This window comes from Tachysurus fulvidraco, chromosome 1 (genome assembly GCF_022655615.1).
Source record: "Tachysurus fulvidraco isolate hzauxx_2018 chromosome 1, HZAU_PFXX_2.0, whole genome shotgun sequence".
In the NCBI taxonomy this organism is placed as follows: domain Eukaryota; kingdom Metazoa; phylum Chordata; class Actinopteri; order Siluriformes; family Bagridae; genus Tachysurus; species Tachysurus fulvidraco.
Genome location: NC_062518.1, coordinates 20,037,444 through 20,060,016, shown reverse-complemented (window position 1 = coordinate 20,060,016; position 22,573 = coordinate 20,037,444). Strand labels below are relative to the sequence as shown.

Genomic DNA, 22,573 nt, shown 5'->3' with positions numbered 1-22,573 from the left:
TCTCTCTCTCTCTCTCTATCTCTCTCTCTCTCTCTCTCTCTCTCTCTCTCTCTCTCTCTCTCTTTCTCCCTCCCTCCGACCCTGTATTTCAGCTGAATACTTCTCTGTTTATTTGTAAGCTTAGACCATTATCCATTTCCCTTCATCGCATAACTACATTGATTACAGTAATCTAACTCGGGTAAGAAGCATGTGCGTCCATTTCACGTCTGAAGAAGATTAATATGAACGTGTCGAGCGTTGCTCCGGGTTAAAGCAGACGACTTGTCTTCCCTCCAGTCACGTTAAGTCGTGTTTTGAGTCGTTTTCTGTCATGACGGATTTGCGATGAAGGGGAATATGGGAAAATGGAGCAGGAATGTACTCTTTAAAATAAGCGTGTCCGATTGAAGAGATCCTACGTGACGAGTTTAAATTCTTGGCATTTAATTTGTGATGTTTTTATTCGAAGTTAAAGACGAAGCAGGATATAGTGTGTTGGGTAATGTATGCGGAAGAGGGCGACTCGCGAGATCGTCTACGGATGTTACGCTGCACAGTGATGCAGCATTTAAAAATTAACTCCACAAACCCTAAAATCTATAAAAGTACATAAAATGAGTAAGTCAGCATGTTCTTTTTTGAACAAATAAATAAATAAACAAATAAATAGAAATTGCTTGCTTTTTATTTCTCCACATCTTTATTTATTTAAATATTTATTTATATATTGAAACATTTCTCTATTTATTTATTTATTTATTTATTTATTTATTTATTTATTTACCTATTTGGTTATTTATTGAAACATTTGTTTGTTTGTTTATTTATTTATTTGCCTATTTGTTTATTTATTCAAACAGTTCACTATTTATTTATGTTTTTATTTATTTACCTATTCATTTCTTTTTGAAAAATTTCTCTAGATATTTACTTACCTATTTGTTTGTTTATTCAAACATTTTCCACTTATTTATTTACTTATTTGTTTATTTATTTAAACAATTCTCCATTTATTTATTTACTTGTTTGTTGAAACACTTCTCTGTTTATTTATTTACTTGCCTATTTGTTTGTTTATTCAAACATTTTCCATTTATTTATTTACCAATTTGTTTATTCGTCCAAACAGGTTCTCTGTTTATTCATTTCTTCCCTTGCAATATTAGAGCCTACATCTTGCTGTAGTGTAGGTGAGGTGTTGAGGATTAAAGAATCTCACTCCATGTTCCAACACTTTCTCTACATGGGCAAATCCTGGAATTTGACTTAACAGGTCTGTAAGAACCTGAGTGAGCGAGCTTGTCCTTTCCCTTTAAGTCATGATTATTAGTTAAGCAAATGTTTTCCCTCGGTCGTCGCCAAGGCCATTTTTCAAGGTGTTTGGACCCAGAGCGATTTAAAAGCAAAGTAGATTTGACTCGAGTAAAGACTTTCCCAATATTTTCATGTTAATGAGGACAAAAGAGCAGCAGCACCTTCAGCCAAACCATCTATCATAATGACGGATGATCTAGGCTCACTTATCCGTGCGATGAGTAATTCCGCTCAAGATCATCCGCTACCTACGCTGTCTGAGTCCCGAAAAACAAGTCTGTGGATGTTAAATGCTTCTCTTTTCGAAGTTTGGAACTCAGGTGAAGAGATTTCTCATTGCACGCTAATACATTCTGAACGCTGTAGCCGGGTCTTCATTAGAGTCACAGATGGTACCACTAAGACCGAGCAGGTCTGCTGTTATAAATGTCTCGGGCACGAGCAGACGCTTGTCATTGTAGAAAAATGGGCCTCATATGTTTTATGTCAGATGGATCGAGATATGATCATTTTCATCGCAGCCTGGAGATAAAAGAAATGTCACCAGAAGAATCGTGGGAAGAACGAGCATATCTATAAATCCTAGAACGTAATATGAGAATATTAAACAAACCAAGCAACGCTTTAAACACCTGAGGATGCTCGGGTTAGCGTGATTAGCTCCAGAAAAACTTTCTTAAGACCGTTTCATGGGAAGAGAGTTCTGGAGGAGTTCCAACCCCGCGGCCTCGGACGTGCTATTAACAGCATCGGATAGCTGAGATGAGCAGATGTTTACACCTGAGCCCTCGTCGATCATTTATTAAAAACTCAGCATGGTGCGCTCTTATAGGAAAATAACCAACTTGGGAAGGTACTGTATATGAGAAAGTTTTAGGAGTTTTTGTAGGAATTCGATGACTCTGAATCTGAAGCTTGACCACTAATCAAACACTGTGTACGGTCACGTGTGTGGATATAATTTTTTTTTTAATTAACAGCCAATACTCAAGATATATCTGTATTGATTTAAAATGTAACAAATATTTACTGTATCTGTGCTGTGAAATGAACTCAGTTGGGGTTTGGATTGCTTGGAAGAAGGTCACGTGATTGAATGCATCTCTGTACTACATCCACGATGGATGGCTCGTAGTTTTAGTGTTTTGTTTTTTTTTAAGTGTTTTTTTTGTTGTTGTTGTTTTTAAGAAACAGCTGGAGAATTTTTCAGAGAGTTTAAGATTTCAATATTTCATGATTTTAAGAATAATTTGGAGTTTCTAACATTTTAAGATTATTTAAGATTTTTGAAGGTTTTGGCATCGTAATGTTGAAAGATTTTGAGAGTTTAAGATTTAAAGATTTGGGGATTTTAAAAGATTTTATGATTGTATTATTTTAAGGTTTTAGAACATGGCGAAAATTTAAGATCTTAAGATTTTAGGATTTTGAGATTTTTAAGAGCATCAGGAGCTACTTTTTTGTGCTATAAAGATATAGCACAAATATCATGTTATTACTTTCTAAAAACACCTCTTATTTAGCAAGTTTCCTTTTTTTTAAAACCCGAACCAGTCGATTTTAGCGATTAGCGATTGTAAACCTGATTTAGAAACTGTAGGTGTTCTGAATAAGTAACAATAATTGCAGATTAGTGCTAATAATTTGCTCAATCACACCCCACAATTCGTTATTGCACTAATGGACTGTTACATAAAGTCATGCTCATTTGCACACTCCTTTTTTTTGCTCTCCTTTTTTGCATTGCTGCTCACCATTGCCTTACCATTGTATATACACACCTAATTTCTGTTCATAATAACAGCAATATATTATATTATGACCATAGTACATATCCTCCTGTATATTTCGGTTTATCGTAATAACAATATATTTTGTTTATAGCACATACCCTCTGTAAATTTTAGTTTATAGTAATAGACATCTGTATATTATGTTCGTAGCACATATACAGTATATTCATCTGTATATTATGTTCATAGAATTCTAATCTAATCTAATACTAATAAGTAGAAAATAAACTAGCGTCCTTAGCTTTGATTTATATATAATACATTTTGCACTGCGATTATGAATCTCCTGCTTCCACAGCTTCCACTCAAACAACCACATGTAAACTACTTTTCAGTATTTCATTATTTTACTTTTCTTCTCAATCAACAGGAACCAGGTACTGTTTCTTTGGTTTGTATAAGAGCTTGGATGTAAAATGCGTAGAAAAAATACAGGAGCTAATTTAAAGGAATTTATTTATTTTTATCTGTAGCTGGAAAAACCGATTGCATTATGTAACTACTTTCTCTCAATTTCTAATATAATAATTCAGACCATTTTGAACTGACGTGAAAGGATGAGCCCTATTTTTTTGGATGCAAGTGAAGGTTGTTCAATTGGAAGTTTTCCTGTCCACGAAATGCTGACAATGGCATGTTAGCTAGCTACAGTAGCAAACAGGAAGATAGCTGACTAGCTAACTGGAGAGTTGGTTAAACAAATTTCACAGTGTCATCAGTTAAGCTTAATATTGTCCTCATTATTCTGTTATGAAGTTCACAGTCATTGCCAGAATCCCATGTTCTTGGCAGAGGTTCTTGGCAGCATTCCTTCAAAGATTTGCCATGCGCAGATTTAAAACACAAGCACAGGCAGGGTTTTTGTGTAGGAGGAGGTGAAGGTGGATTCCACCACTTTTAACATTTTAGATGTTAACAAAAAAAAATAAAAAATAAAAAATAAAAAAAAAATACATCTTTTATAGAAAATTTTCTAGGATCTTTGAATATTATTATTATAGAAAATTATAAATATTAGCTAGCTGAATTTAAGTGAGATTTAGTTTTAGATTTTGTTTAGATTTTAAATATTTAAAGATTTTGAGAGTTGAATGTTTTAAAATTTGATGTTTTCAGTTTAGGATTTTGGGATTTTAGGAATTTGAGATTTTAATATTTAATGAATTTGAAAGATGATTTTAAGATTTTAAGATGTTTATGGTTTATTGTTAGGAGATCTTAATGTTTTAAAACTTTAGGATTTTAATATTTTAAGACTTTCTGATTTTATTCTGCTTGCATTCATCTTTAAATAAATCGCATTTCAATTTAGCATTTAAGGTTTTTGAGCTTTCAAATCTTTCAAAAGATTTTGACATTTTGATATTTTAATATTGAAAGATTTTGAAATTTTAGGACTTCAAGATTCAAAGATTTATTTAGTTTAATATTTTCGGATAACAGAAATTTGAAATCTTAAATGTTTTTAGATTTTGAGAATTTCAGGTTTTTAGATTTAAAGATTTTATTGTTTTAAGATTCTAAGATTTAATTATTTTAAGATTATATTCTGCTTTTTTACAGCTGTAAAAAAGTTTTTGTTTTTTGTTTTCTTAAAGACTGACACAAGTCCCATTCAGTCCCATAGTAACTTCACGTTTTTGCTAGTTTGTAATTACTCGCCATTACTCATAATGTCATAAAACATTGCCTCGTCTGTTTATTAGCGGTACAACATCTACAGGACTTAACATTAACCTTGAACTTTTTGTGCTATATTTCTTGTTATGGAAAGCTGCTTTGAGACCATGTCCATTGTTTAAAAACGGCTGCAAGCGGCAGTGGTGTTGTAGCTTTGGTGGAGAGAGAAGGTGTGTATCGCTCTTCTCTCTGTTCACCGGTACTTTGTCATGTTTAACAGTACTTGATGTACGTGTATATTGTGTTTGCTCAAACTTAACCCACAAATTAGCAAAAATGAGCACGAAACAGACGTCGTTAGAAAGTTAGAAACTCTGCCGGTGTTCTGGATTAAAGTCACGGTGGAATACCCAGAGATTGCCACCACAGCACTTAAATCCCTATTGCCATTTCTGACATGCTATCTGGGTGAAGCGGGGTTTTCTGCAGTGACGGCAACCAATTCAAAACAATGGAATATACTGGACATAAGCAACACACTTCGGGTGTCATTGTCTTATGTTACCCCAGATGGAACCGTCTCGTTGTAAAGAAACAAGCTCAGGGTTCTCATTGATTTAGCATTGTAGTGAGTTAAAAAGGCATGTTTAAATACAATTAAATTAAAATTATTCATTTTAATTGAATTGTATAGCCGCCACCAAACATTGACCGGTCCGCGGCAAAAAAAAGGTTGGGGACCACTGGATTAGAGCATTTGGATCTTTTCCTAGTGAAAGAACACGGTAAGAATTTCAATATCAAGCATGGATCAAAATGAACCAAAAAGCCTCTCTAAGTGCTGAAATCCTTCAGTGTTTTCATTTTCTTTCTCTTCCAGCAATAAATCCCCCTCTACCTCTTCAGCTACACCGGGGATGTATTCCACAGACTAATGACTAATGTCGTTCATTAATTTCCACTTAATTCCAGTACGTTTGATCAATGTTTCGTTCGACAATTCGCACCTCGCACTCACCGCTAGCCATGTTTCATTCAGTCTTCCCGCAGTCTGCACTTCATATTCTCAAGGTTTGATTTGTATTTTTCTGCTTCATTTATTCTCAGCGATCTGTATTATGTGCCAAGCCGTATGTCAAACGCTTGACCTGTTGAAACATAAGTGCTTTCTAATTGCATTTCGATCGGAATTCGGAAATTGAAACGAAAAGATATATACGTACCTGTAGATATATCTTCATCCTCATCATCGTAATCATCTCTGCGTTCGGTTCATCTGACACACTAGAATAGTGAGAAAAGTGGCGTGCTGATTCAAGAGCTCAAAAGCTTGTACCCACAACTTTGCAAAACGTATCTATTTTACAATTTAATGACAAAAAAATTAAACAATATCAAGAAAACAGCTTGAAAAAAAACCCACTTGCTAAGAACAATGTCAGAGATGTCAGGAAGGAAAATATATATATATATATATATATATATATATATATATATATATATATATATATATATATATATATATATATATATTTATTTAGATTCAGAGCATACGAGAACTGTTGAGAGAATATGAAAGAGACTTTTTTTTGAAAGGAGATGATGGCAGACAGAGAATACTACTTTTTTTTTTTTTTTTGCCAATATGTTAATAATGTATGTTAATATTTTAACATACTCTAGCCATGTGGCTAGGTTTATGGGTCTTGAAGGCAGAATGTTTTTTGATATTTAAAAAATATATATATTTGACAATCCTAGCTTAGTAGCAGACTTACAGTGCACAACATTTCCAGTGAATTTTTTGGATCTTTCTGGAAAGAATGCAAAGAAAGTAAAGATGGTCAAATATTAACATTTCCATCCCCTCTATCTCAAAAACTGCACAAAAGGAAAATAAAAAAACGATCCCATCATTTCAAGCACAAGAGAGGATTTTTAGCAAAGTTTACTGCTTTGAATGTTTGAGTATTTAACAATCTACGCTGCCGCTTTCACTTTGTTTACCACAGCATAGGTTCATTCGAGGAAGATCTGATGAGGAGGCTGATTTTCTAATGTAGGCCAAAAGAATTGCTTAGTGCTACTAGTGCAACTTCTGGCCACAAATCTGGTTCCTATGGGACCAGAATAAAAAAAAAAAAACGACCAGGAATTGAAATGAATTGAAATGGTTTCGTAAATTGCAATATTGCACTTTGTTATATTTTGTAGGGAACAAATCCACAATGTTAAAAATGTTTTGTTTGCTACTTTCCTTCACTTAAACTAAATCAAACAATCTGTCTAATGCGACTGATTAAGTTGGAGAACTATTTACAGCTGGTTCTATATGCCGATAGCTATCCAAAAATATTTGAATATTTAAATTTTATGTTATTTTTTTCGTGTTTGTTACGTTCCAGAAATTCCAAAAACATAGAGATGCAGAGTCAGAATAAGCTACATTTAATGATGTCATAATTTTCCAGGAAGAATTTCTGCTTGTTTCACAAAAGATTAAGATGTTAATTTTCATAAACTGAAATTTAGAATTAAATATTTTAACCCTTCTGCAGACCTCGGGTCAATCTGACTCGGCTGGAAAGTTTAATGTGTCATAACTTGGGTTTCCTTCCACATATTTGCCTGAAATTTTCCAGGATTGTTCCAAATTATGAACTTTTCAAGCAAAATTAATTTTGCCTATTTTCATTGAACTGATGTGTTCGTAAACCTCCTCAACTCATCCAGGGCCAACTTGACCCGGCCACATTTAGTGGGGCAATAGGTCACACTTTTGCCCTTTTCAGCGCAATGAACATACATACAGACACATTTGTGGCATTTAGCAGACACTCTTATCCAGAGTGACTTACAACTGAGCATTAAGTGCCTTGCTTAGGGGCCCAGCAGTGGCAGCTTGGTGGACCTGGGGTTCAAACCCATGACCTTCCGATCAGTAGCCCAACACCTTAACCACTAAGCTACCACATCCCAGACACAAAAACTCACACATAAAATGTCCACTAACACACACACCCAAAACACACATGCGCGCGCACACACACACACACACACACACACACACACACACACACACACACACACACACACACACACACACACACACACACAAACACACACACAAATAGGGCATTGCATTTCATTAGGCCTCCAGAAAAAAAAGCTACATATTTGTAAATATTTCACACTTTTGATATGCCTTTGCCTAGCAGAGGGCAAAATATGATCTACCGAAATTATGCTACACACACGCGCGCGCGCACACACACACACACACACAAGCATTGGGCATTGCATTTTGATTTATAAGCATTCAAGTTAATTTGGACTGGAAAAAACAGGTTTTATTATTTGCTGACATTAAAAATGGTCAAAATGGTTTCAAAACAATCCCCTGGCTTTGAAATATACCAACCTGTAATTGTGCATTAACGTTTGTGCCTCTATAGTGAAAATAATTCAAAATTTCTGTTTTGTTTTTTTTTACTAGAAAATGAGGTATTTTTGATATTAATGAGGTTTATTATACCAAATATTACAAAGATTTTTGCAAAATATATGTTAATATGTTGGAAACAAGTTAGACTAAAAAGGTGAAGAAAAAAAAGGCTATCATATATACTTCATTTTTTATAAGCAGTCAAAACAGACAAGGTCACTTGACTCGGCGCTCCTAATTTGCATAGGAATGCAGACGAGGTCTGCAGAAGGGTTAAATTATATTCAGAATTTTTTTTTTGAGTCCCCGAATGGTATAGAATACTTTTTTCAGGTATTCTGTAACCTGACCTAAAGGTTAGGTACTGTAGTTATGAACCTGGTTTTGTTGACACCAAGCCAATAAAATGGCTTTAAATGGGTTTTGAATTATAGCAGATATATAAGCCAACAAAGTTTATGATTCTTCCACATTTTGTTCATGAGCTGCTGAAAACATTTTAGAACTAGATTTTGGGCCTGTTCTGCTCTAAACCTGCTAAAATAAAAGAACCTGATTTAAACCTGCTCGAGTATCCCTGATTTATTCCAATTGAACAGACGTGTGAGGCATTTTGAAAATCCTGAGCTTCAACTCACACATTTATGTTACAACAGAAATGCAAATGAGCAGGTGTTGAAAACTTTTGAACAAGTTTGAGGTATCATTAATCAGTGCAGGGAAATCCAATTTACACCCTCGGTTCCTCTATTACCCTGCAAATCTGTATATGAGCATTGATGAAGTTGAGGTTAATGGGAAATTAAAGCTGCGGTATGTATCATTTGTTAAATGTTATCACAATATTATTGGCCTTTGGGATACCGATAGCCAAGAAGGATGTGATATGTAATGAAGTGGGTAATGAAGTCTTTTATTACATGTGCTGATCAACTTGATCAACCTCATGGTGGGATCTCGGTTTTTGGAAAAATTTGACGATTAAGAACCAAGGAACTGGTGGCTGGTAGCTGAGATTGGGGGCCTTATTATCACCACCCTGACATTGCAGTCTGTCATCATGACTAAAGTCATTAATAAAAAAAGAAACTGAACGGTGATAAAGGGATTGACGGCAGATTTTTCTGAATAAAACTCTCACACTCATCAGTCAGTGGTACGCGATACATTGTTAACCTCAACAAAGCTTATTCTAATACTAAAGTCTGTTGTAATTGCGTATGTAATAAATATCTATTAAATTCTATCGTAATTTATTTAATAAAAAAATTCTATTTGAATGAACTGGATCCCAGAAGTAATGCTAATAAAGCTGAATTGTGAAATACAAACATTTCCAACTCTTAAACCCAGAGGACAACGGAAGATATCACAAGTTCCAGATGAGATAACGTTGGAAAATCAACTGTAAAAATGGTTGTATTCGACCAAGAGCACTTATTTACATTTGATTTTCTAACAGCTAGAACTACTGTCCTAAGTGACCTAGCTGACACGCCAAGCTAGCTACTGATCAACAGGGAATGCTAGCTAGTTAGCAATTAGCATTCACTAGGTAAAGCGGTCAGCACCTTTCTCGCACAAACAAATATTTCTCTGTTGTTAAGATGTTAACATGAAAACCTGTATATAATATGCTAGAAAAAAACTTTTTAGCCAGATAAAGCTTCCAAGGCTTGTTTTGGGTAATGTTTAAGAGGGTAAAGAGTTAATTTCTCTTTAATCATATTTTTAGAGACGACTTTTTAGCATCAGATTTTTAGTTGAAAGTGAGAGCGAGAATAAGACTTAATACCTTTCTCCTTAATCTGCTCTCTCATGCACTTTTGTGTTTTGACAGCTAATTTTTAGCATAGTTATTAGCATAGCATGCTAACCAACGGTTAATAATAACAGATGTAAGAGTGAGAATGAGACATCGGTTTAATCTGTGTAGCACTATGTATGCTTCGTTTTTACTACAGCTATGACAGATAGTGAATAGCATTCAGCTAGTTTTAAGAATTAGAGACTGTAGCTAGCTAACATTTGACTGTTAGTGGTAGCTAATGTTTTTCTACACTGCTTTTTTCCTTTTTGTGTGACGTTCTTCCACTATTGTATTTATATTTGTAGTAAATATGAATTTATATTTTCTGCTTTGAATGTGAAGAGCGAAAAATTTAAAGCTACTTCACATTTTAGTAGGAGCTTGATAACCAGCTAGCTAACCTTTGGCTGTTAGACCTGGCTAATGTTTTCCTATATTTCTTGGTTCCTTTTGTGAGACCTTTAACTTTTGCTTTCATAACTGTAGTAAATGTTAGCTATTTGCACTCAGCTAGTTTCTGTAGTTTGAGAATGCTAGCAGCTAGCTAGCTAGCTGCTGTAGTTTGGCTGTTGTTATTCAGCCTTAGCTAATGTTTTCCTACACCTCTGTGAATAGTGAAGAATATGAATCTGTACTCTACATTTCAGCAAAAATTTGGCTTTGACCTTAGGAAAAAAAATATGTTGGGAAGATTTAGCGCTTCACAGAGTGTTAAAGTCTGTGTAACTTTGAGATTTAATCCTCCATATTAAAGCTTGCCAAATCCACAGAACACTTTTTTTGTGTGGAACGATGTTTGGAATTTTAATGTGGAGTTTTAATGCATTTGTAAGTCCTTTGTGTGCATGTGCCAAAGTCTGTAGTGTACGTACAGTATTGGTGGGTGTTTGTATGTGTGTTTTATGTATTAAAGCATCACCTTACAGCACCAATACGGGACCCTGAGAGTGCAGTGTGTTGTGGCTGTGATTCTCTGTCTCACATAACCACATGTTCAAAAATACTTTTTTTGTTCTTGACAATGTTCTGCGTGTTTTGTCAAAATAGTGCATTTTTTATTTCAGTGAATTCATTATCCTGTCGCCACATAACCTTCTTAACTGTTTGTGGAAGACAGCCCCCCCCCCCCCCCACCAAAAAAATTATATATTCATTGATATGTTTATTTTCTTGGCCTTGTCAAGATTTTCTCTCCTTTGTCATTTCTTGCTTTGATTTTTTTTTTTCTTTTCTTTTTTTTGTAGTTTTGGTTCGAATTGTCGCGTTTAATGAATTTATTTCTTTACGTTGTCACAGTGTCTTGTCGTTAAATCGGTGGATAACTGAAGTCAGAATGATAAAATCACATAAAGCTGTAGTTCTCTTTGTAATGCCATCAGTCCGAAGAAGAAAGAAAGCAAGACTCTCTCACATGCTCGTCTGCGGTGCCATTTTTGTTCATTAGAACAACAACAATAGAGTTAGCGATGTAATCATCTCCTGCATCTAACAAGCAATGATGGCTGTTTGTGATATTAAATATTTAATATCGATGGCTTGTCAAAAGAACAGCGTATGAATTCTGTTAGAGGAAGAAGAAGTAGAAGAAGAAAAAGAATATTATAGTCAACAAATCTATATACTTATTATTTCCCCATGTCTCACACTGCTGCTGCAGTGATACGTGATATTTTACAAGACCTGTGATGTCATCCCTGTGGTGGAAGTTAAAGAAGTTGAAAAAAGAACAGTCGATTGCTTAGGAGTCGTTCTTGCTGCTTTCAGGTCGTCCTGCAACTCCTTTGGAGCAACTGCTGCCTTCTCTCTTAACTTTGTTATCAGTTTTCTGGAGAAACACAGTATGTTATGGAATCTTCAAGACACAGGTAGTCTCGGATGCATGCATTTTCCACCTGCGAATTTGCAAATCAGTTTGATTTTCAAATGTTATTATTTTCAGTTAAATAAAACTAATTCAACCAGCTGTGGCTCTAGATCTGTTTCTATTCGAGTTGAAATAGGTTTCTTTTAAACAATCATCAAGCAACGCGTTAGTTCTGGCAGGCCACATTGTCAAGCGTGCATCAGCTGTTAATCAGCTGTCCACGACCCGCACGGATCTGGTTACGACATCCATATTACCCGACCATTTAAATTCCCATTCATAGAGCCGCTCTAGCACTTTGCTGCTGCCGCGATCTAAACTCCCTCCTCCAACCCCGACTCCACCATGTCGGAACCTGTGTTCGTTGTACCGGTTTACGTCATAAATCTCCACATATTTTTCTCTTTCTCTCCCTCTCTCTCTGTTTATTTAATTATTTAATTACCCATTCATTCGTTACTTTCCAAAAACGTGTAAGCGCGCTATCTAATACTATGCATGATTAGTGGTTCTGTTATACGGAGGGTCTATTCTATTTTCTAGTCGCTGCTCTACCCGCTCTCTCCGTGCATGAGCACGGACGGGCGCGTGGATTCTTGCCCAGAACAGAACCATACTGCCAACACTAACTGTATGCATATCATCTAATATATTCTCTTTTGACAAAGTGGTCCTGACAGAAATTTTCATTCTTTTAGGTACAAATGTATGTAAATTTGATATGAATGGATATATACAGCAGTCTATATATATATTTCCCTTCACTGCATAATAACAATAAAGCATAAAAAGTACTTTGTATCTTTTAAGTCTGAATTTTTATTTGCCTTTCAGGTAACTGAGACAAGGACCGGCCCACTCGGCTGTAGCAACTACGACAACCTCGACTCCGTCAGCTCCGTTTTGGTCCACAGCCCCGAGAACAGAATTCAGCTCCAAGGTAAAGTACCTGAAAGCTATCGGCACTAAACATTACTGTAGCATCACGTGGCTTGAATCAAGGTTGCTAATGTTGCCTGTTTATGAATTCCATGCTGTGGTAACTCTGTCCACCTTGTGAACCTTCGTGTTCCGTTCACTTATTGTCTCCCTGACTTTATAGAATATAAGTAGCATAATGATGTCAGGCTGAAACTCATTAAAAGTTTTTAATAGAGGTGTAGGATGGATCCACCAGTGTCTTATAGCCAGCATTAGTGTCACAGATGCTGTGATAGGAAATCAGTTTCTGACCAATCAGAATTAAGAATTCACAACGTTTCTTATTTCAGGCCTCCAGGTTCTTTTGCCGGAGTACCTCAGGAGCCGGTTCGTGCAAGTGGCTCTGAGTTACATTGGATGCAACGGCGAAGGCCAGTTCACATGCCGGGACAATGACTGCTGGTGTCAGTGTAGTGAAGGACATCCGCAGTGCAACTGCCCCCAAGCCAGCCTCCGAGCACAATACAGCAACCTGGAGCACATCAACCAAGCCTGGAATCAAACCAACCAAGAGTTTGAGCAATCAGGTGAATGCAAAAGTTGTACACCCTTAAAAACTAAACAAAGACTTATTTTGGACCCGAGACTGGAAACAAGAAGATTTGGCAGCAGTAAATAAACTGAATTTTGGTATTGAATAACACCTGTTAGTAAAATCAGGGGGGAAAATAAACGGATGTTGATGGTGTTGTGTTTGTATATTCTGCACCTGCAGACATTTGTGTTCAATTTGTGTTAAAAAAACAAAAAACAAAAAAAAAAACATTTTTTAACTTTTGGCACCTTTCCAACAAAAAGCATACTAACAAATTGAAAGCCTACAAACAAATTTTGAGGAACTTTTTTTGGCATCAGGTTTCAGATATTGTTTAGACTTTCCCGGAAAGTGCCCCCAAATTTTTTTTTTACTTTTAAATTTGAAAAATTATGAAAAATATGAATATTTTTTTATACTTTTAAGCATATGAGTATATATAAACAACCTGCAAATTGTCATAAAACGAAACAGAATAGAAGCAAAAAGCAGACGCACTTCGATTGATGCATTATAGCAATATTTACACTGCTACTGTCTGTGAGGCAAAATATGCAGATGACACCAACACATATTAAAATCGATTTATAGTAGGTGTTTCTATTCTGACTGCAGAAAACAAAAATTACATAGAGCTTGGAAACTAGTCTATAAAAAAAAAATCAGCTCCAGCACCAAAGTGTCTCTCGGCTTTGTGAGCGGTAATTAAATCTAGAGTCCAGGCTGGTCTCGCCCTTATATTTCATTAGGGTGAAAAATGACCTTAATTAAATGTGTACCAAAAGTAGTACAAAACGACAAATTATTCTTCTGAGATTTTGATACCTTATAATTAACACGGTTGTTTTACCGTAATATGTTAATAAAATTCATTTTGGACCGAGCAGTATGTTTGAAAAAGTTTTTGAAATTGATTGAAACCAGAAAGTCATTTCCTTAATCATTGATTTTTCACCTCCATCTGCTCTCACACCTACACACACCAGCTTCATTCTGTGCATCTACTTCTATCAAAATGGAAATGAAATAAGGATAACGCTTGTTATCAACCATTTGACATTTACATTATTGTGTGCAGATGAGTTCCAGGCTTTCATGGTCCAATTGTCGACACATGCAGCCCTGAATTTGTCATCGGTGTGGCGCGCATGGAGGAGTGATGCGTTGCTGCTAAAGCGCTACAGGAAGTTGGAGAGCGAAACCGTTTCCCTCCTCAATAAGGCACAAGAATGCGCCGCTAAGCTCTTCAGCCTCAGCCGGAGGTGTCGCTCACAACCCAAAATAATCCTGCCGCGGGAAAGGTAAAAAAAAGGAAGTAAAAATTCTGTTACTTATATTAACACACTTTTGTTTACTTACTTTTCAAAACAGTTTAATAACATGATAGAAATTAAAACTTGACAATAACACACTTGAAATTGAAATTTCATTTGTTAGGATCAAAATGAGATTCTCACTCCAGCACAGTAGCTACAGTAAGAAGGAAATAAGAACAGTTCATTTAGATGGGTCAAATAATCAGATGTCATGTTCTTTATCAACTGAATTTACACAAATTCGTTTTTAATCTTATTTATTATAGCAGCAAAAACGAATTGACTCGAGCAGCCGGAACCGTATTCAAGTAAAAGTCAATAATGATGAATTTTGAATAAAAGTAATCACTCAAACTGTGAGTAGAGTAAACGTCAGCAAACTCTTTCTCAACCGTTTGTTAGTGTAAACAGTATAATGTTTTATCTGCTATCTCTGTTTTCATGCTGAAAGATTTTAAATTCAAAATTAAATGTCAAGTTCACTATGTTCTCACTAATTAGTGGACTTTATTAAAGGGAAATTAGTTTTTTATTTTGTTTTGGTGTGTTTTTCAAGCATTTTGTACTAAAAAATAAAATGTAACCTTGTAACCAATCAGATTTAAGAATTTGACAATCTGCCATTTTGTATTTTGTTTTCCCGCTTTTTCTATTCAGATATTAACATTTTGTAACAATTTCTTAAAAGAAAGAAAAATAATCAGCTGTGGTCATGTCGATCTTTAGATTTTTAGCCTTTTTATGAAAGAAGAAAGATCATATTCTTCTGAAAAATGTCAAGTCCCGTTTCCAGCCTCTTTTACCTCCTGCACTCTTTTGAGTGCTGAGTGCAAGCGTTTAAAGCCATGTGCGAACGGAAGGTCAGTGTTTATGGACTTCTGATTTGACGTCAGCATCCGTAATTGTGATTGTTTAGTTGTTGTCGGTGTAATTATGCAAAAACAGACTTGAAAGTTTTTAACATCAGGACCCACATCCAAACAATCTCTTCCAGTCAGGGCATTAACCTCGACACCAATTAACAGTGTTGCGAAGCGTAATGGATGGGACAGAAAATTTGGTTAGCATGCAGTTATGAAAAGGAGCCATTATAATCATTAGTACAAAGTATGTGTTGATTTTAAAGTGTCGCTCTGCAGCCGAGCTGCTTTTGCTCTCCTGTGTGAAAGACGGCTTCACTCAAAAAACCTTTAGAAATGAATGCAGCATTTGCAGTATTTTAAAAACAGCCATGTTGTTTCGTTTCCGATGAAATCTTTCTAAATCATTATCAATGAATTTATTACTGATGTATTTAATGTTTTTTTAATGTGGAGAGTTCAATCTAAGATTTCTAAAAAAAAGCTCTTAAAGTTCTAAAAACAGGATAAAGGTAACCAAAATCGGACAAAACTAACCCATAGGAAATTTGGGGGGAAAAAATATTATTATGACATCAGTTGAAAAGTTATTCTACCACAGGGCTGCTGAAATTAACTATTATTAATATAGTATATACTATAATAATATACACAACAGTGCTGGTTTAATAATTACGGTGTTGTTTCTATGGTAACAGCTACACTGATGATGTGATCTAAGATTCAATTCAAGTTTATTTGTATGGCGCTTTTTTACAATTGACATTGTCTCCGAGCGGCTTTACAGAACATAAACATAGAACAAAAGGTTATTATAAAGAATAATATAAATTTTAATAAAATACAAAATTCAAGATTAATATTAGATATGTTTAAATGTGTATGTATTTATCCCGAATGAGCAAGTCTGAGGTGACTCAGGCAGCAGTGGTGAGGAAAAACTCCCTTAGATGGTAAAGGAAGAAACCTTGAGAGGAACCAGACTCAAAAGGGGAACCTCATCCTCATATGGGTAACACTGGAGGGTGTGATTATAAATATACAGTCTGACAAACGTTGTATTGATGTAAAATACCACATGGAGTTCGGATCTCCTCTATAGTATCGCAGAGTCCAACTGGAGCTGGTAGATCTCTGGATGCCTCAGGATTCTCACAGAGTCGGCCTCGTCTCAGTGGAGGTCCAAAATCTTAAGACTAAGACTAATTGTCAACAAAAGCAATGATGTTTTTGTTCATGTTGTTTTGGTGAAGTTGTCTGTCAGGAGAAGATTATATTTTAGGAAACAATTATGGTGTGGAAGACGTCTCCAGTGTCAGTTTTTTGTAATGGGAAAAATCTCATTGTTGATTGCACCATTTCCAAAAAAAAGCAAATCACTAAGGGTTCAAGAGTAATACAGGAAAGAATTTTTTTTTTCTTCGTAATAATGCTTGGGATTTTGGGCTACATTTATTAACAAGCAGGAGACTAGAAGTAAGAGCTAGCAGTCCATACCTAGATGTGGACATGATGTCAAATCCAACATCACACGTCAAATCAAGGATCATAAAGGATTAATATCTAAAATTATTTAGTACTTCTCAGTGGATGGGTGGATTTTTTTTTCCTTCACTAAATTTCTAATTTGCAAACCGATGTTCTTAGACAAATGTGCTCTTTTCTTTGTATATGAAATTAAACCAGGGTTCTTGGTAGTAAACTCAGGCCTTTGGACCCTACTGTGCATTTTTGCACTAATGACCATAATGTGTTATTCCACTTCTCCTGCAACCTTTAAAGCTATTAGTAGGCACTAGTGGGCTTTTTCAAAATTGTGCTTTTAAAGGCAGATATTTTTTTTCTGCCTTTAATGCAAAACTATTATCACCGGCCTTGAAGGCAAATAGTTCACTTGCCATCTATTAGAATTGAGTCATTTGTTACTGCATTGTGTTTCAGGCTGCAATTTGCTTGCATGCAATTATATAGTTGCTTATTCTTTGTTTATTTTTGTACTCCCTGCTCTGTCCTTGTTTTGTTCATTTGTTTTGTCTCCAGGCGTCTCAGTTACTGGCTACAACGCGCCCTTTCCCTTCTGTACTGCGCTGAAGCCGACAGTCCGGGAATCTACTCGGAGGTCATGCGTAGCTGCGTGTGCCCGGGTGGACACCTAACCTGCCAGGGTTTGATCCCTTGTTCAGTGGGTACAGGAAGTCGTTGTGCATCATGCTCTCTAGAAAATAGAACGCGCTGCTCAAGCTGCAACAGTGGTTTTGCGTTAAGCCATGGATTGTGCCGTCCTGCTGCTCCAAGCCCCACCAAGCAGTATCTCGGCACTGAGATGGAAATGCCCGACTTGGAGTTGCGTGATCTACTAGAGCAGCGCGACAGCCAACTAGCCTTATCCGCTGTCTTCATCAGCAGCGATGTCAAACTCAACACCTGGTTTGAACCTTCGTGGAGAAAAAGGATGCTCCTGACTCTAAAGAGCAATAAATCCAAGTCAAGTCGAGTGCACATGCTGCTAGGAATTTCGGTGCAGATTTGTATGACTAAGAACTCGACCCTGGAGCCGACGCTCTCCGTTTCGGTGAACCCGTTCGGCGGGAGTCACTCGGAGAGCTGGACAATGCCAATGAACCAAAATGGGTACCCCGATTGGGAGAAAGCGAGGTTAGATACCCCGACGGACTGCAACAACTGGACTTTGTCGTTGGGAAACCGCTGGAAGAGCTTCTTTGAAACGATCCATTTCTACCTGAGGAGCCGAATCCAGAGTGACGGTGCTCAAGGGAACGAGACAGCCGAACCCGAGGCAGTGAACAGAAACGGCTCACACCATTCCGGCTACATGAAAATAAACAAAATTCAGCTGTTCGGATATAGCGTGCACTTTGACCCGGAAGCCATTCGAGATTTGATCTTGCAACTGGACTATCCGTACACACAGGGATCTCAGGACTCAGCGCTGCAGGAGTTGATGGAGATCCGATACCGAGTCAATCGTTTATCTCCTGCCGGAGCGATGCCTCTGGACCTTTTCTCGTGTCTTCTCCGACACAGACTCAAACTCTTGACTTCGGAGGTGTCGCGAATACTCGTGGCTCTGCAGGCTTTTGGCACCAAACACAGATACTACACAGAGTACGAAGCAGTCAAACTTTGTAGCTAACAAGAAATATTCAGATCGATTTATTACAACGGAATGTTGACAGTCTGATGTTTTGTTTTTATTATTATTATTATTATTATTATTATTATTATTATTATTATTATTATTATTGTTATTATTATAACAGAACTGCTGGTTTTCAGTGTTTGATATAGATGTTTTACTCTACATAGACATATTTGTATTCAATGTCAGACTTAGATCAAAATGAAACACAAACATTTCACCTGAAATACAAATGTCTGTTTTTTCAAAAAAAAAAAAGGAAGAAGAAAAAAATCCCATCAATGATTGATGTTATTAAATAAAATGGGTAAAAATCCTATTTTACAAGTGCCTTAAATGGTGTATAGCGACTTTATGGAGCTCCACAACGCTGTGCTCGTTGGTATGCATGGTTGCTTTTTCTTTTCCACTGTTCTCTATAATCAAGAATACAGTCATATTCATTGTTCGAAATAATTTGTTTAATTATTGCATTTCCACTGCACAGCAGGCCACAGCTGGAGAAATGTACACACTAAGATTAAGATTACTCTTTGAACAATCTCAAAGTGCTCTTAATGTACTTTGGAGATCATCTCTGCAGCATTTTTAAGAAGCTACAACTCTGCGTTCAGTAAATAGCCGTCGATGATTGTTGAATGTTGACTGTGAATCTGTCGTTTTCTTTCTCAAATAGCTTTGCGGCTACGTGCGGTTCTTTTCTCTTTCTTTTTTTTTATATTCGTTCTCCTCGAATGTGAACGAGAAATGTCTCTCGGGTAATTTGAGGTTAAGCGCAACTGGTGAGCACTTAATACAGAAATTGCACACTTTTGTATTCAGAGGTGGAGAAATAAAGTCCATTTATTCATGTGAAGGATCATTGTGTGACACTTTAAGAAGGAAGGAGTATCCAGTGTCAGCTCTTGTGTCAGCACTTTGTAACAGTGAGGTTTTCCCCCACAGGAAAGTCTACATGTTTTTTGTTTGTTTGTTTGTTTGTTTGTTTCAAGCATTTTGTTTTTTAACTTTCTCACATCGCCAGAGAGCCTAATAAAAGAGCAATGTACGGCTGCTAGATCGTAAACAATCCCTAACCTGTTTAGCAGAAGTTCTGTTACTTTAAATGTAACTGCAAACAGATTAAAATTGTGACGTTCAGTTTGTTAACAAATTAAAATTTTTTATCTCGGGCAAATGTTTTCTTAGCAATTCCTACAGCAGTCATGCTCCATAAATCTGTATTTCCATTCACGCACAAACACAAAAAAAATCAAATCATTTGAATCTAAAGACGAGGACATTTCAAAAGGTAGATTTTCAGCCGGACATGTCGTGTAGGATTTAATTCAAATACCTTTGCAGTCGAATATTCTTAGTAAAACCACAATAGATTTAAAGGTGATTTGTTTGTTATATTAACAATATATGAAAAAGAAAAAAATAATCTGTCTGCGTCAGAAATGCTTTCAAGAAAATTCTGGAAAGCCATTCCGTTTCACACAGAGGACAACAAAGGAGACGACCAGCGTCGTAATTCGAAGCCGTGGATTACGAGGACTGAATAAACTGCTCATAATCCAAGATAAATCCAAGTTTGTGACAGTAACCGGGTTTAGTCTTTACGCAGAATGAGAACAATCTTGTCGAGCGAATGCGGTCCATTTCCAAATACTGATCTTTTTTCTTCTCACTCTCTCTCTCTCCACACACACACACACATACACCGTTCTTACTCAGTATTCACTCTATACCGGTACCGCTGGCGCTGTTGTGTTTACAGCCGCTGCTTTCTGTCACTTTTTAGGAACACTTAATCAATCAGCAAGCCCTGTGCTTAATCTGGCGACGTCTCCTAGCACTGCAGTATGCAGAATCACTTCTTTCCTCCTGTTCAAATATTTGTGCTGTTGTGCTTACAGTTGCAGCGTGTTCATCCAAATGCTAATTGAACTCAGCACAGCCTTCATATATCAACTGGCTTAGTAAAATAACTAACTGTGCTTTTCAGCAGAGGTGCCAAAATTTATGGTTAGGGCTTAGAATTTATGATAAGAGATGATACTGGAGTAAAAGCCGATCCATCAAAGAGGTAAGGAAATGGGACATGAGTCTAGTAGCGGTTTTGACTTGTAAACATGTAGGTAGGTTAGACATGAGTCTAGTAGCGGTTTTGACTTGTAAACATGTAGGTAGGTTTTCGGTCATTTGTTCTTAAAATAAATAAATAAATGGGCGTGGCATCTTTTGTGTTACAGTTTCTGAAACGAAAATGAAATCGACAAGAAACATCCCATAACATCGAAAGGATGTTTTCGTAATACGGAAACAACTAATAAACAAAAACGTGTTAAATATTGCATGAGTATTTGACCCACTGCATTAGGATCTATCAAAACCCGCCCAGGACAATGTTCTACAAACATATCAATCAGAAGTTGGTTACTAAAGGACAAATATAGCGGTGCTGCACACTTTTGAGTTCAGCTTAGCGTGATATTCTGGGGGCGGGGCTTTGGTTATGGAGGATGGTCTTATGGAGGGGCGTGGCTTGGTGTAGAAAAAAAATTAAAAAATACAAACAAAAAATCCTTGCATTAGCAGAAGTGTACTAAGTATATATTGATTGTCAAACTAGGGGGCTTAGTGGGTAGCACGTTCGCCTCACACCTCCAGGGTCGGGGTTCGATTCCCATCTTCCCCTTTTGTGTGTGGAGTTTGCATGTTCTCCCCGTGCCTTGGGGGTTTCCTCCGGGTACTCTGGTTTCCTCCCCGGGTCCAAAGACATGCATGGTAGGTTGATTGGCATCTCTGGAAAATTGTGTGAGTGAATGAGAGTGTGTGTGCCCTGTGATAGGTTGGCACTCTGTCCAGGGTGTATCCTGCCTCGATGCCCAAAGACGCCTGAGATAGTGACCCAAGGTAGTTCGGATAAGCGGTAGAAAATGAGTGAGAGTGATTGTCAAAGTATTTGGTATCTACAGAATTTCTTGGGAGATTTACATTACATTTAATTTTCACACACATTTCACAGAAATAGGATTAACACGTGATGAACATGTTCACAGACTAACATGTGCTCTATTGTAAGTGCTGGTGGCTGATTTTGCAGCCTTAATCATTGATTCTGATTTCCACCAGTCAAATATCTGGACGTGATTGATGAGTTGTGATTGATATAAATAAAATCATTTTAATATGGGATGTCGTTGACTTGACATTGTGTTCTTAGAAAACAATAATTAACATTAACTACTAGGCATGTCCAGATATTTGTCATCTGGAAATGCTTTTGTACAGTTTTTTATGATAAAGTTATGTAAAATTGTGTATTTCCCTCACAATTGTCAGAAAAAACTCACTACACTGTCTGTCTGGTCTCTCTGCACGTTGCTTTGCGAGATCATGGGGCACGATATTTTTTTTCCTCACTGCTGCACGAGTCTGTGTGAGAATATGGGGGTGTGGCGTGAGAATATGGGGGTGTGGTGTGAGAATATGGGGGTGTGGCGTGAGAGCATGAGATTTGGGTCAATTGCGTGAGTCTCATGCTGAATGCGTGAGAGATGGCAGCCTTGCATATAGTAAATAAAAAAGTCAAAATAAATGTGAAAAAAAAGCAATGGTTCAGTTCAACCACCACCATGCTTCAAAGTGGTCATATACTGTACAGTATGTCATTAGTGACTTGCTAAGATTCGTCTTTCTCTTCCATTTTCTCCTGCCTGAGTGTTTATATAGTGGAGATTATATATATGTGTGTGTGTGTGTGTGTGTGTGTGTGTGTGTGTGTGTGTGTGTGTGTGTGTGTGTGTGTGTGTGTGTGTGAAATATTATATTTTATGGACAGAATTTTAATCATCCATTTTTATTTCTTTACTTAATACATTTAATGGAAAACTAACATAATCCAC

General features: G+C 36.6%; 1 protein-coding gene across 1 annotated transcript in view; it reads left to right on the top strand.

Annotated features, from left to right (window-relative positions):
- Nucleotides 1–19,848, top strand: part of brinp3b (bone morphogenetic protein/retinoic acid inducible neural-specific 3b) — a 29,513-nt gene extending 9,665 nt beyond the window's left edge. Inside the window, exons 4-7 of the mRNA XM_027148538.2 lie at nucleotides 12,663–12,768; nucleotides 13,100–13,336; nucleotides 14,423–14,645; nucleotides 17,561–19,848. Of these exons, the coding sequence (XP_027004339.2) occupies nucleotides 12,663–12,768; nucleotides 13,100–13,336; nucleotides 14,423–14,645; nucleotides 17,561–18,674 (1,680 nt within the window). The 3' untranslated portion in view covers nucleotides 18,675–19,848. The remainder of the gene's footprint in view (nucleotides 1–12,662; nucleotides 12,769–13,099; nucleotides 13,337–14,422; nucleotides 14,646–17,560) is intronic.
- Nucleotides 19,849–22,573: the final 2,725 nt, after the last annotated feature.